The sequence below is a fragment of the Bos indicus genome, chromosome 3 (genome assembly GCF_029378745.1).
Source record: "Bos indicus isolate NIAB-ARS_2022 breed Sahiwal x Tharparkar chromosome 3, NIAB-ARS_B.indTharparkar_mat_pri_1.0, whole genome shotgun sequence".
Lineage (NCBI taxonomy): Eukaryota > Metazoa > Chordata > Mammalia > Artiodactyla > Bovidae > Bos > Bos indicus.
Window position 1 is genome coordinate 15,185,347 of NC_091762.1, and position 13,813 is coordinate 15,199,159.

At 42.5% G+C, this 13,813-nt stretch overlaps 1 protein-coding gene across 10 annotated transcripts in view; it reads left to right on the forward strand.

Annotated features, from left to right (window-relative positions):
• The window catches only part of LOC109553492 (GON-4-like protein), an 89,466-nt gene that overhangs the window by 62,021 nt on the left and 13,632 nt on the right, over nt 1–13,813 (forward strand). For all 10 annotated transcript variants that reach the window (XM_070779601.1, XM_019953534.2, XM_019953542.2 and 7 more), the window contains exons 15-21: nt 2,061–2,259; nt 2,799–2,885; nt 3,927–4,098; nt 5,751–5,895; nt 6,971–7,121; nt 11,100–11,216; nt 11,626–13,329. In XM_070779601.1, the coding sequence (XP_070635702.1) occupies nt 2,061–2,259; nt 2,799–2,885; nt 3,927–4,098; nt 5,751–5,895; nt 6,971–7,121; nt 11,100–11,216; nt 11,626–13,329 (2,575 nt within the window). The remainder of the gene's footprint in view (nt 1–2,060; nt 2,260–2,798; nt 2,886–3,926; nt 4,099–5,750; nt 5,896–6,970; nt 7,122–11,099; nt 11,217–11,625; nt 13,330–13,813) is intronic.

The window sequence follows — 13,813 nt, forward strand, 5'->3', positions numbered from 1 at the left end:
CATGGATGGAACAAAGCAAAACCCAAGGACTCATAGCCTTTAATTAGTCCTTTGGTTTAACTGGAGAGCTCTGGATCCATCTGAAAGCTAGACCTTCAGGTAACGTGCGATTTAGTGAAAAAGACAAGGTATACTAACCAATATGTAAAAGTCAGAAGTATCAGCCATTCTCCATTACATTAAATACCATAATATAATCACAAAAGAAATCTCAAGAGTTCCTTTTTCCCCCCAGGTTTGTTGAGTTATAATTGGCAAATAAGATTGTAAAGCATTGAAAGTGCACAGTGTGATGATTTGATATACATATCAACTGCAGAAGGATTGCCCCATGAAGTTAGTTAATACTTCTGTCACCTTACATATTTACCTCTTTTTTTTGGAGAACATTTTCAAGATATCTTAGAGTCTGTATTTTGACCGACTTCTCCCAACATTTCATAGAAAACAATTCTAGTGTAGCAGAATAGAACCTAAGCACTTTTTATCATGGGGTTTGTTCAGTAAACGTATTTCATTTCCACTCGTCACCTCTGTGTATGAACTTTAAAAATTTGGGAATTACGGAACTACTTAAAAATTCTTATTCCAGTGCAGTTACCTTCTGATATTCAGTTGCTCTGCTTGGGCTGCTGCTGCTTTTTTTCAGCTGGAAATGCAAACCTAGCTTAATATTTGAATAATTAAAATATCACATGGAAAGTGCATTAACTGTGCTCCCCATCCAAGTAATTCTTACTAAAATCAGGTGCAGGCTCTTTTCATTATCTAGCTTTTTTCCTTTGTTCTTCTGTTCCTCGGCTAGTTATGCAGATAATCTAGAGTTTTCAGTTCTCAGTAAAACTGTATGGAGGATAGTCTCATTCTTTAGATTTTCACCCTGTGCCTGTCCATTCTTGCAGTAAATACTGAAAAAGGAAACATAATTTTTATCCTCAGAGGCTATTGAAAAAAAAATATTATCATTTAGCTATTGCTACAATCTAGAGGATTTATTGAATTACGATAACCTGCTGGTCATAGCTGCTTGAGCAGGTTGTATCCTGGTTTAGAATAGCAGCTTGGGTGTCTTCTTCTGTCTCTCACTCAGAACTAGCATTTGGATTCTACTTCAGCCCCCAACAGAGTCTCTCTCTCTCTCTCAGGAGGTGGTGGGGAGAGGGTAGTGACAGAAAGCTTGGAGGAGGAATTTATTTAGAGGCTAATGCTTGGTAGGGTCATGCTCGAACCACCTTCTCACTATTCGTCTAGACTGCCGTGTGCTTCAGGGCTTCCCAGGCGGCACTGGTGGTAAAGAACCTGCCAGCCAGTGCAGCAGATGCAAGAAACGTGGGTTCAGTCCGTGTTTTAGGAAGAGCCCCTGGAATTAGGAAATGGCAACCCACTCCAGTATGCTTGCCTGAGAAATCCCATGGAAGGAGGAGGCTTGTGGGCTACAGTCTATAGGGTCGCAGAGTCAGACAGGACTGAAGTGACTTAGCATGTGTGTAGGCACCATATGTTTTAGTTTATGCCTTTTGTACTCCAAGCTAGAAAATCTTTGAGATTTTAAGAAAGGAAGTCAGGGCAACCTGATTGGATAGGAGCTGGAGAACAGGAGAAACTGGACCTGGGGTGGGAATAACATCTAGATTAGAGAACAGATGTTGTGCTTTGGGAAGATTCTGTATCACCATTAAGAATAAGTCCCAGATTAATGTAACTGTCAGTGGGATGTGAAAATCGTGGGTTCCCATTAGCTCCTTGGCTGCTTTGTTATCCAGACATTACCACATGTTTAGATTTTAGTTTAATTTCACCTTCATTAGTGTATTACTTAGAGTACTGATTGTAGAAGAATAGGTGGGGGACGATTCAGAACCATCTTATTTGAATCTGTGCTAAGAAATATGGGAGAAGATTTGGGTAGGCTAGGAGTTTGCCTGTTGGCTAAAGTGAGACTTGAGGATTAGCAGTAAATGGAAGTTGCTCAGACTGGCTTAGCTCATGGTAGGAAGGAACTGGATGTGTTTTGGACTCGTGAAAATATTCAAATCTAGTCATCTCCCTGTGGGGGATAGGTTTGAGGAACCACTGGCCAACTTACTAAATGAGCAACATCGCACCGTGAAGGAGCTACTTGAACAGCTGAAGATGAAAAAATCTTCAGCCAAACAGCAGCAGGAAGTAGAGAGGGTTAAGCCCCAGAGGGAGAAAGTTCATCAGACTCTGATTCTAGACCCAGCGCAGAGGAAGAGGCTGCAGCAGCAGATGCAGCAGGTAAGACTCTTCTTGGTAATGTTAGTATTGGATCATCTTCATCTTTTGAGATGAAGCCAAAAATTAGCAGCTTGTGAAATCAGAAATAGGTGTCTTGGTAACCATTGAAACCACAGGACCACAGCATCTTCACGTCGGTCAGGACCTTGAAAAGTCACCATGGTCATGTCTGTATGGCTCAAGTCAGAATGCATATCAGGACTCTGGTAGTTTTCAGAATGATAGATTTCTAAGAATCTTTAGAAATCCTTTCTGAATTTCACAGCTTAACTGCCAGAGTAGTTTTTTTTTTTCTTTTTTTCTTTTAATCTTAGTCCCTCTAGTTTGAAGTTAAATTTCCCCTGGTTCTGTCAGTTTGTTCAAGTGGAACACATCTGAGAAAAAACGTTTACACCAAGATACTGTGTTGTTCTCATAGCCTCTCTACAGAGTAAAACATGTAGGATAAAGTCATGAACATCTTGGTGCAAGGTCTTCTGGGTTCCTGAGATGACAGCATCATAACATGTCACACTGTATTATTTTCTTTTCCTCCCCAGCATGTTCAGCTCCTGACGCAAATTCACCTTCTCGCCAGTTCCAACCCCAGTCTCAGTTCGGAGGCCAGTACCACCAGGATATTTCTTGTAAGGTTTCAAATATCCCTAATCTAAAGAATTGTGTATGCAGTTAGTTAGGAAGTTATTTCTCACAGATGTTGACTCATCATAAGCTACATTTATTCTTCTCTCCTGTTTGTATTGGTAGGTATTCGTATGGCTTCCTGTGTTTGCTGTAAAAACATAAGTTACTGCTTCCCATGAAAGGACAGAGAGTGTATTCAATTGTCTATGACTGTTTCTCTTACCTTTTTATTGGGTACTCTTCCTCACCTGTAGATCCTCCCATCTTAGGCTTTCTTGTTATTCTTGTACTTCTCTTGTTATTGAATTCATTATTTATTAAGCTTGATATCAGTGTTTTACATATAAAATTTTGCTCATGGCATTTTGAAATATTTTGGAGGAAGGGCTTTTAATTTCAAATTTTGGGGAATTCCTTGGTGGTCCAGTGGTGTAGGATTCGTTGCTTTCACTGTTGGGGCCCAGGCTCATTCCCTTATTGGGGAGCTAAATAAGATCCCGTGAGCAGCAGGGAATGGCCAAAGAAAATTCACATTTTAAAATCTGAACTTTGGGGCCAATAATAGCGATGTTCTTTGCCTCTCGGGTAATTCTCTCTGGAATCTGAGGTGCCTCATAGTCAGAACTTCCTTGGATGGTCAGCAGATTATGTTTCCCTCTTATTGTGTTCAGGGGATCATGAGAAATACCTTGTTCTAGGTGTTATTCAGAGAAACAAAGAATTATTATTATTTTTTTAAGTAATGGGTCTCACTCTTGAGAATTTTAATTCCAGCTGGGGAGCTAGAACATACATCCAAATGGCTGAGGAACCCTGAGACTGAGAATAAAACAGGAACGAATTAATGTATCACACATGCCTAAACATCTGAGAACTCAGCAGAAGAGCAGTCTTAATGGAAAAACGTTAATTATGAAAGTCCTTGTGATGATTTTTATCTGTTTTTAGCCTGTTGTAGGAAAGACTGGTTTTCTCTCAGAGGCTAAGGGCTACTGGTATTAATTGTCTGGAACTTAGATGTCCTTTGTGTCCTGTTTTCCCAGAAAGAGCTGGGAACCTTTGCTCAAAGCTCCATCGCCCTCCATCATCAGTTCAACTCCAAGTTTCAGACCTTGTTCCAACCCTGTAACCTGATGGGAGCCATGAAGCTTATTGAAGACTTCAGCACACATGTCAGCGTTGACTGGAGTCCTCGTAAAACTGTGAAGAAGACTGGTAGGGAACAGATGGGTCCGCTCTAAGTTTTTACTTGCAGTGCAAGGTGGCTGTCTTACCCCACAGATCATTTCCTAGGGATAATTTCCTAGGGTTGGAGGAGACAGGGTATTTGTAATTCTTCCTTCTCTCTTTTATCCTTCCTTTGTGTTCGTTACCTAACTTGGAGAACTAGGTAATAATACTTGGGTTTAAGTAGAGGATGGAGTCAGTGAACAGGCCAGGGATGTGGGAGGTAGAGATGTGGCACTCATTGCTAATAATTGGACTGAAATAGATATGAGGGGAAGTATTAGGAGTTAGGTCAAGACAAACTGGTATCAAGATAAAGATGGAAGTCAAGTGGTAAAGTCAGGTTGTATTTATTAGGTTTTTACTCTCTTCTTCATTAGGATCATTTTATTTCCCATGATTATAGTAGTATCTCCAATTATGTTGATTTGGGAGTTAGGAACAAAGTAAAAATGTTGTACATTTGCCTGTTCAGTATTTCAAAGAAATTTCCAGGTTTGATTTCTACCGTTCATTGGTTTAGTATTTTTAAGTAAATATTTGCCCCTTAAATCAAATATTTGTTTCTGATTGGTTCCTGGTTTAGCAAATTAGTTGTGGTTTGATCTGGATTCGGATTTGTCTTTGGATTTGATTTTAAATCCCTGATTCTTACAATTCAGTAGAATATTGTTGAATTTAAGGGCATTATATGATAGACACAACTTTTTTAGTTATATGTTGGTAATGAAAACTTAGCACCAGACTACAGTTAAAACTTGGGCTTTGAAGGTGGGTCTCTGGTAGAGAATCCGCCTGCCAGTGGAGATGCGGGTTCAGTCCCTGGGTCGAGAAGATCTCCTGGAGTGGGAAATGGCACCCATTCCAGTATTCTTGCGTTGGAGAATCCCTTGATCAGAGGAGCCTGTCGGGCTACAGTGACAGGATTGCAGAGTTGGATGCAACTGTGTGGGCGTGCACAGTTACAAGTTACATGTGTAGGGTCCTGTGTTTTTCTTGTAGGGATATAAAAATAACATTTTTGCAAGCAGAAATACGGCTCTAGAGGTATTTATCTCTGGAAAGACAGAAATGCCTGGAAATTGAGAGGCTTAGACAGCAAGATAGAAATGAATGAGACTGAAGTGTCTCATCCTCTTTATGGTTTTTTTGTCCCCAACCTCAGGAGGAATCTGGGAGAATTTAATGAAAGTTAAGTAAGAATCAAATAGAAATTTGGAATACCAGATTTGTGAGGGAGATTAAAGAAGTTGGAATCTTATCCTGGAAGAAAGCATTGTTGAAGGTCACTTTTCTTTCAAGGATTTAAAGGGGGAAGGAGGTAAAAATTTTTGGAGCGTACACTATCTGCCAGGTATTGCTTGGTACTTTATAAGTGTTTATGTTACTTAGTGAAACAAAGACAAACAGTTGTCTTTGTTTCCTGTTACGCAGGAAACAAAGACAATTTTTAACTTTATCTTTTTGTTACATGTTAGGCTGAGAATGATTGTGGAGACTTTTGGGAGGGGGGTATGTATATGGAAGGGCATCACGTTAGCTAGGGTTGGCTCTCTCTAAATGCCAAGATGCATTCAGAAGCTTTTGTGAAGCCCTCTCGTGTTCTGGAGTTTCATTTATCATGAATTTTTTTCTTATAGCCTGTAAATTGCCCTGTTTGCCGAAGCAAGTGGCTTGGATCCTAGCCACAAGCAAGGTTTTCATGTATCCAGAGTTACTTCCAGTGTGTTCTCTGAAGGCCAAGAATCCCCAGGATAAGATTTTTTTCACCAAGGCGGAAGACAAGTAAGGATTTACTGGGTGGGGAGAAAAGCACAAAATACACTGAGATAATAAGATTATACTGTATAATGAGGAATGGACACAGAGAGCAGTGTAGATGGACATAGGTCTATAGTATGTGCCTGTCCCATCAGTGCCAAATACAGCTCTTTTTAGGGGATGACATACACGTTTTTGGAAACATTTTAAGTTGTTTTTTGTCTTTTATAGTAAAAACTAACCTCATAGTCCTGTTAGTGGATAATTTTCAAGGGAAACATTTTTATCCGTTATCCTGACAACCCTTACACAATAATTTTTCTCTCTGTATTTATGTAACTATTGGCAATTTAAGTATGATTTTGTTTTGCTTTTTTTAACTTAATATATTCTTGACCTTTTTTTCTGCATTCCATGCTGTAGCGTTGTCTTTTTCTTTGTCTCTGTATATTGTCCTTTCAGGCAGCATTCATGGCCCTCTCATAGTCCTTTTGTTTGCCACTTTTCCCTCCCTCTCTTGTTTAGCTGTTTTAATGAGGCTTCACCAAGGATCTTTGTGCACAGGGCTTCTGAAACTCTTTGAGTTTTTATCTCTTTGGGTAAATTCTCAAGAGTGAGATTATTTGATAACGGTAATAAACACTTTCCTGGCTCTTGATGTGTGTTTCCCCGCTCCATCAGCAAATACGTATATAGGTAACTGTAATTGAGTATGTTATGTTGTGAGATAGTGTTGGTGTGGATTTAATATGTCTAGTATGGTGCCCAATATTCATTTTATATTTGTTTTTTTAGGGCCATTCTTCTTCCCTCAAGCTTTGTTTGTATTATTACTGTAAAGCACATCATGTTGTGATATTTATTAGTGATTTATGCTTGGTTTTCCCTCTTCTCACTTGATGGGAACTGCTCATTGAGTCTTATTCTCATAGTCCTTCTTAGTACTCAGTAATTATCTGAAATTTTCTGTTTAGTTTCCATTAATGTGTACAAGACTTAGAGGTAGAAGAAGTAGGTTGCAGAATGTGGAGTTCGTCTGGGAGGCTTGTCAGCGGGATGGACTGTCAAGTGAGACTGAGTGTCACTGCCCCGTTCTCAGTTTGTTAGCTTTAGGCCTGAAGCACTTTGAAGGGACGGAGTTTCCCAAGCCTCTGATCAGCAAGTACCTTCTCACTTGCAAGACTGCCCACCAGCTGACAGTGAGAATCAAGAACCTCAACATGAACAGAGCTCCTGACAACATCATTAAAGTAAGTGCTCCCTGCCCGCTCCACTGGGCGCCTTGGCTGAGTGCAGCCTTTCCTTTTCTTTTTCTCAGTCTCAGTGAATAGCCTTTTATCTAACGCTAGTCTCTCGTAACTGCACACTAGCCCTCTTTCCTTTCCAAGGACATCGATCTATTATTTTCCTATGGAGTACTGTCTTCTTCCCCTGTTATGGATATTTCTGCTAAATTGTTCAAATGTAAAAATACTTATCAAATTTGTTTTCCTCTAGCTGTTCATTTTTTTTCCCCACTCTAAACCTTCACAGAGTAGGCAACAGTCCACTTATATCCTTCTTAATTGTTTATACTTGGATATTTGTATCAGCGTTATAAAGTATACTTTAAAGTGGGGGTCCTCAGGCCACAGACTGATAGTGGTCCATAGCCTGTTAGGAACGCGGCTGCACAGCAGGAGGTAAATGGCAAGAGAGAAACTTAGAGAGCTAAGCTGCACCTCTATTTACAGCTGTTCTCAGTTGTTCACACACAGCCTGAGCTCCACCTCCTGTCACATCAGCGGTGGTCGTAGATTCTTAAAGGAGCACAAACCCCACTGTGAACCATGTTCACAGGAGAGTCTCAGTTGCCCGCTTCTTATGAGAATCATCCTAAAACCATCATGGGTCCCCCGCCCCTGTCCTGTGGAAAAATTGCCTTCTGCAGAATTGGTCCCTGGTACCAGAAAGGTTGGGGACCACTGCTCTAAAGAGTAAAATATCGCTGAATCTTGTCATAAAGAACAATCATTTTTCTCCCTATTTCCTGCTAAGCAAGGTTTCTGCAGGGATGGTCCATTTACCTCTAATCTAGGATCTAGGTAGCATGTTTAGAATTGCTATCACTTGACTTTTCGGATTTGGGCCTTCTCTTAAACTGAAACCATGGAAGATGAAGACAGTTCTCTCCATGCTCTCTCACTGCTTCACCTCAGTTATATCACAGTGTAAGTTGGATTTTTTCCAGAGTTTATAAGCAGTGTGTAAAAACTCACAGCTGAGCCAGGTAGTGTATCATGATTACTTTGCTTTTCCTGCTGAGTATTTTGTTTCTCCTGGAGTTAATGATTGCAGTTTTGGAGGGTGAGTGGGACTTGGTTTATTATGTGTTTATTACCAGTTTCACTGACGTCTGCTTAAGTTTTATAAATCTGTCTTCAGCGTGTCAGGTATTTCAGGTGCTCCGCTGTCACCTGCATCGTCCTGAAGAAGTCGTCCCGGAGCGCTCTGGTCCTGCTCCACTCTACCCACGCTGCTCGCTTGGCTTGCTGCACTCATGTCTCTGGCTTTTTCTTCACAATTTTCCTGGGGTTTCATTTCACCTCTTATTTGTGTTGGATCCTCTTCTTTCTGTCTTTAGAAGTATTTTTATTTCTTTTTTCGCTGTGCTGGTTCTTTGTTGCTTCACAGGGTTTTCTCTCGTTGTGCAGGGCTGGGGCTGCCCTCCAGTTGTGGTGTGTGGCTTCTCATTGCAGAGGCTTTTCTTGTTTTAGGTCACAAGCTGCAGGCCATGCGGGCTTCAGTAGTCTTAGCACGTGGGCTCAGAAGTGTTGCGTGGGACTAGTTGCCTGCGGCATGTGGAATATTCTGGGAGTAGGGATGGAGCCCGTGTCCCTTGCCCTGTCAGGTGGATTCTTAACCTCTGGACTGCTAGGGAAGTCTGGATCCTCTTATTTCTGAATCCCACAACTTTTTGGCCTTGTTTTAGTGGAGCACATCCTATATTTGAGAAAAAAATTTTTAGATTTATATTGCTTGTGTTCATGGTGTGTCATGACATGACTTGACCAATGCAATTTCCTAGTTTTGCTATTGTGCTGTATACCTAGTTTTTATATATAACTATTGTTACTTTGTAACAAATGTAGATAAGACCTGTCTATGAAACTATAATTATTAAAAATTAAAAGTTTTAAATATGTCTGTGTTCTTTTCTCCCACTTTAGTGGGTTTAACATTCTGGGTTGAAAATCACTTTAGTCAGAACAATTTAATGACTCCATTTTCATCTAGTTTCTAGCACTGGCTCTTTTGAAAGTTGATGTTCTTTTGACTCTTGAACCTTTATATAGCACGTGTTTTTTTTCTCTTCCTCTAGGAGTACATAGGATTTTCTTTTTTCGCCAGTGTTTTGAAGTTCATGATAATATACCTTACTATATGTCTGGTTTTACTAATTATGCCAGGTACTTGATGAACTTAACTTGGGAAACTCATAGGTTCCAGTATTGGGAAATGTACTTGAGTTTTGCATTGCTGGTTTCCTCGCCTTCTTCTGGTCTGTGGTCTCCTGCTGTGGTGCTCAGTGGTCCGATGTTAGGCCTCTCAGGCTAGTCTTCTCATCTTGTGTTCCTTCTTTTCTCCATCACTCTGTCTTCTTGTTGTATTTTCTGGGATATTATTTCATCTTTTTTTCTAACCCTTCTGCTGAGGTGAGTCATTCCTTCTTCTGTCATAATATCTAATAGCTTTTGTTGTTGTTTGTTGAATATTCTTTAATAGCAGGTGGCAGAGGCCTGTGGGAAAGCAGTAGAGGAAGGAGGCTCGAGTTTTCTCACGTGTCCTTGGCCAGCATTGCACACCTGTCCTTAGTATGCCTGACAGCCTCATTCAGAGAACGTCCTTTCCACCATGCTTCTGCCAGGGTAGGGCTACATCAAACAGGTAGCTACATCAAATGCTACATCAAAGAGGTAGCATTCAGGGTCTCTCTGCCCCTTCAACAAATTTAAAACTTGTCTTCCTTATCTTGACCTGTTTTTAATTCTTCCATTTCTGGAGGTATCTGTTGTTTTATCCTTTTTGCCTGTCTTTGACATCAGTTTAGTTGGCCCTTACCTTTTCTCCACATGGTATTTGGCTTTCTTCATTGTCCTGTGTCACTTGCCACTCATCTGTCGGCTCTTTAGCTTTGAAGATGTTACTTTTACCTTTTATTTCATTTCTCCTTTCAGGCTTTTATCTTTCAAAATTTCCTATCTGTTGTTTTCTTGGGGTTTCACAGGGAATAGAGACAAATGGATGTATTTAATCTGCCTGTTTTTTTTATTGTTTTCTTTTCTAATTTATTTATTTGTTTTTCTGTACTAGGTCTTTGTTGCTGTATGAGCTATTCTCTAGGTTGTGGTGAGTGGGGGCTACTCTAGTTGCTATACACAGGCTTCTCGTTGCAGTGGCTTCTCTTGTGGCGCACAGGCTCCAGGGATGCAGGCTTCAGTAGCTGCTGCTTCTGGCCTCTAGAGCACAGAGTGAATAGTTGTGGCGATGGGCTTAGTTGCCTTGAGGCATGTGGGGTCTTAATTCCCTGAGCAGCGATTGAACCTAATCCCTTGCACTGGAAGGTAGACCCTTCACCACTTGACCACCAGGGAAGTCCCTCATCATTGGTTTCTACTTGACTGTCTCTTCCGCTGTCTGTAAGCTCCTTGGGAGCAGGGATTGCCTCATGATCTGTATGCTTGGCTCGTAGCGCAGTGCCTAGTGCTTATGGTCAGTGTAAGCTCATTCCCCTCTTCGTTCGCTCTGAAAACTGAGCTGTCTCAGTCTTTCCGTTCTTCTTTCCTTCCCTTCCAATATTCTTGCACCATTATTTGCTTAAAGGGAAGCTTCCCTGTGGTCAGGATAAGGATTAGTAAGGCACTCCCATTGTGGCTGCTGAGCAGGAGCAAATTTTCGATAAGATGACTAACCATCCGCTTCCTTTTCTCTGTGACCTAAGCTTTTCTGGTGACCAGAATAAAGCTTATCAGAAGATACTAAGTAATGATAAAATATTTATTAATTGGAGATGAGCTTAATTTGAAATACAGAGCAGTCAGTATATGCTATTTGTGTGTGTGTGTATATATATATATATATGTATGTGTGTGTGGATGTTTCTCAGACCGCTGCCCACCACACTCCCCAACCTGACGAGAGCAGTTTCTAGAAGGAATGTGACTCTTGCTTTATTTCTTCACACTCAGTTTTATAAGAAGACCAAACAGCTGCCCATCTTAATGAAGTGCTGTGAAGAGATCCAGCCGCATCAGTGGAAGCCGCCTGTCGAGAGGGAAGAACACCGGCTTCCGTTCTGGTTAAAGGTACAGCGCTCCTCCTCAAAGTGTGTCAGGAGCAAAAGGTCACTACGGACCTGGCAGGATGTTCAAGGCCTGCTTTACACTCTGCTGCTTTAGCTGTAGAATTAGGACTTAAGAAATCTTCAGTCACCTTTCCTCTCCTATTTCTCCACCTCCATCCCTCCCCAACTGGGGATTCTCTAACCTTTTAAAAATAGTGGTTAAAATGATAGTTTCTTAAAGGAAATTTAAGGAGTTTCTAGAGTATAAAATCGGGATGTAGTCTTCTTAGAAATATCTGCTATTCTGCAGAAAAATCCTTCTTAAAAGATGTCTTAAGACTGTCCTGTAAAGGCACCTAATATCTAGAAAGCCCAGTTATTTTCCCCTAATTCCAGCATGGGCTAGATCTGAGTGTCCTTGTTCCCACTAGGCCAGTCTGCCGTCCATCCAGGAGGAACTGCGGCGTATAGCAGATGGTGCCAGAGAGGTCGGAAATGTGACCGGAACCACTGAGATCAACTCAGACCCAAGCCTAGGAAAAGGCAGCTCGGAACTGGAGAGTGAAACTCGGTATCCACTGCTGCTGCCTAAGGGTGTAGTCCTGAAGCTGAAGCCAGTTGCCAACCGTTTTTCTAGGAAGGCTTGGAGACAGAAGCGGTCCTCAACCCTGAAGCCCTTCTTTTTTGGACCCAGCCCCTCTCTCCAGCCTAGCTCCAGCTCTGGGAAGACACCAGCTAGGTCAGCTCACTCAGAAGCCCCTCCAAGCAAAATGGTGGTCCGGATTCCTCCCCTGATCCAGCCAGCCACGGTCTTACAGGCAGTGCCAGGCGGCCCTCCTCTGGGGGTCCCTGGGGGGGATAGTTTTGAGTCTCCAGCAGCGCTGCCAGCTACAGCTGCTGAGGCCAGGACCAGCTTCCCTCTGCCTGAGCCACAGACCCTGCTGTCCTCCGCCCCTGTGCCCAAGCTAATGCTGCCCTCACTTGCTCCTTCTAAGTTTCGAAAGCCATGTGTGAAACGGAGAGCCTCCAAGAGAAAGGGACCCAAGGCCTCTCTCTGTCTGAAGCCTGCCCCTCTCATCCACCCTGCGCCTGTTTTCTTCACTGTTCCTGCCACCACGGTAAAGGTTGTGAGCCTCGGCAGTGGCTGCAACGTGATGCAGCCTGTCAGTGCAGCTGTGGCCCAAAGTCCTCAGACCATCCCCATCACCACCCTGCTGGTTAACCCTACTCCCTTCCCCTGTTCGTTGAACCAGCCCCTTGTGGCCTCCTCCATCCCTCCCTTAATCGTCTCTGGCACCTCTGTGAATCTTTCTGTACCATCTACTCCTGAAGATAAAGCCCCAGTGAATGTAGACGTAGGTTGTCCTTTGGCTGAGGGGAAAAATACCTTTCAAGGCCTCGAACCCAAATTAGAACCTCGGGAACTCTCTCCTCTCTGTGCTGCTGTCTTCCCCAAAGAGGAGCACAGCCCAGGGCCTCCAGCTACAGACAGAGTGTGCCAGGAACAGTTGTCGGAGAGCAGCGCTTATGGCTGGACTATTGTGAAAACAGAGGAGGGGAGACAGGCCCCTGAACCACTGCCTCAGGGCTTCCGAGAATCTCTGAACACCTGCCCTGAGGATTTAGAGGAAATGGTTAAGATGGAACCTAAAGACCCTGGGGAGGACACCTGTGGTGGATCCCTGGAGCAGGGCAGCCATGAGGAAATCAAAGAAGAACACTCTGTGGAGTCGGACACTGGCTTCCCAAGTGAGGAGTCAAGCAGGCCTAGAGAGGGGAAGAAACAGACAGGCCTCCAACAGGAGGAGCAGAGGAGTCAAGCAGCTCAAACCCTTTCGGCTTCTCAAGAGCCTCCTGGTGAAGGAAACTCAGGCGATGTGAGCAAAGGGTCCCCGAGGGACGCTTCCTTCTCCACTGACCCTGAAATGGTGCTTAGCAGCCCTCTGGGGAAGCCCGAAGACTTATCCAGCGTTGATGGTCAGTCAGTGGGGACCCCAGCAGGACCAGAAACTGCAGGAGAGAAGGATGGGCCAGAGGAAGAGGAAGAAGAGGACTTTGATGACCTTACCCAGGATGAGGAAGACGAGATGTCATCAGCTTCTGAGGAATCTGTACTTTCTGTCCCAGAACTCCAGGTGAGAGTTGGGCACTCTTCTCCAATATTTTGTGGATTCAGTAATAGATTTAATTTATTGATAGGCCACCTGCTTGCTTTTTGCACTAGAGATAGTCATAAAATCATTTTTGACTTTTGAATGTATTATGGAGCATAGTTTGGGAGTTGAGGTGAGAGGAGAGGGAAAGAGTTAAATGTTACATATTATATTTGATTTAAACTCATTTAAATATTAAATTGAATTTCCTGAGCACAATTTAAATGACTAAAAAAAGACAAAGGGTCATAAGTATGGACCCTGGCAAAGGAAAATTACCTTCAGAGGGGACTTTTTAAAGCTCATCTGCTCAGGGACTCCCTGGTGGTCCAGTGGTTAGGACTTGGTGTTTTCACTGCTCAGAACTGGGTTCGATTTCTGGTCAGGAAACTGTTGACTAAAAAATTAATCACAACCTCTAAGTAGAGAATTATTTTATTTGGTAGGAATGTTAAGGATTCTGAAC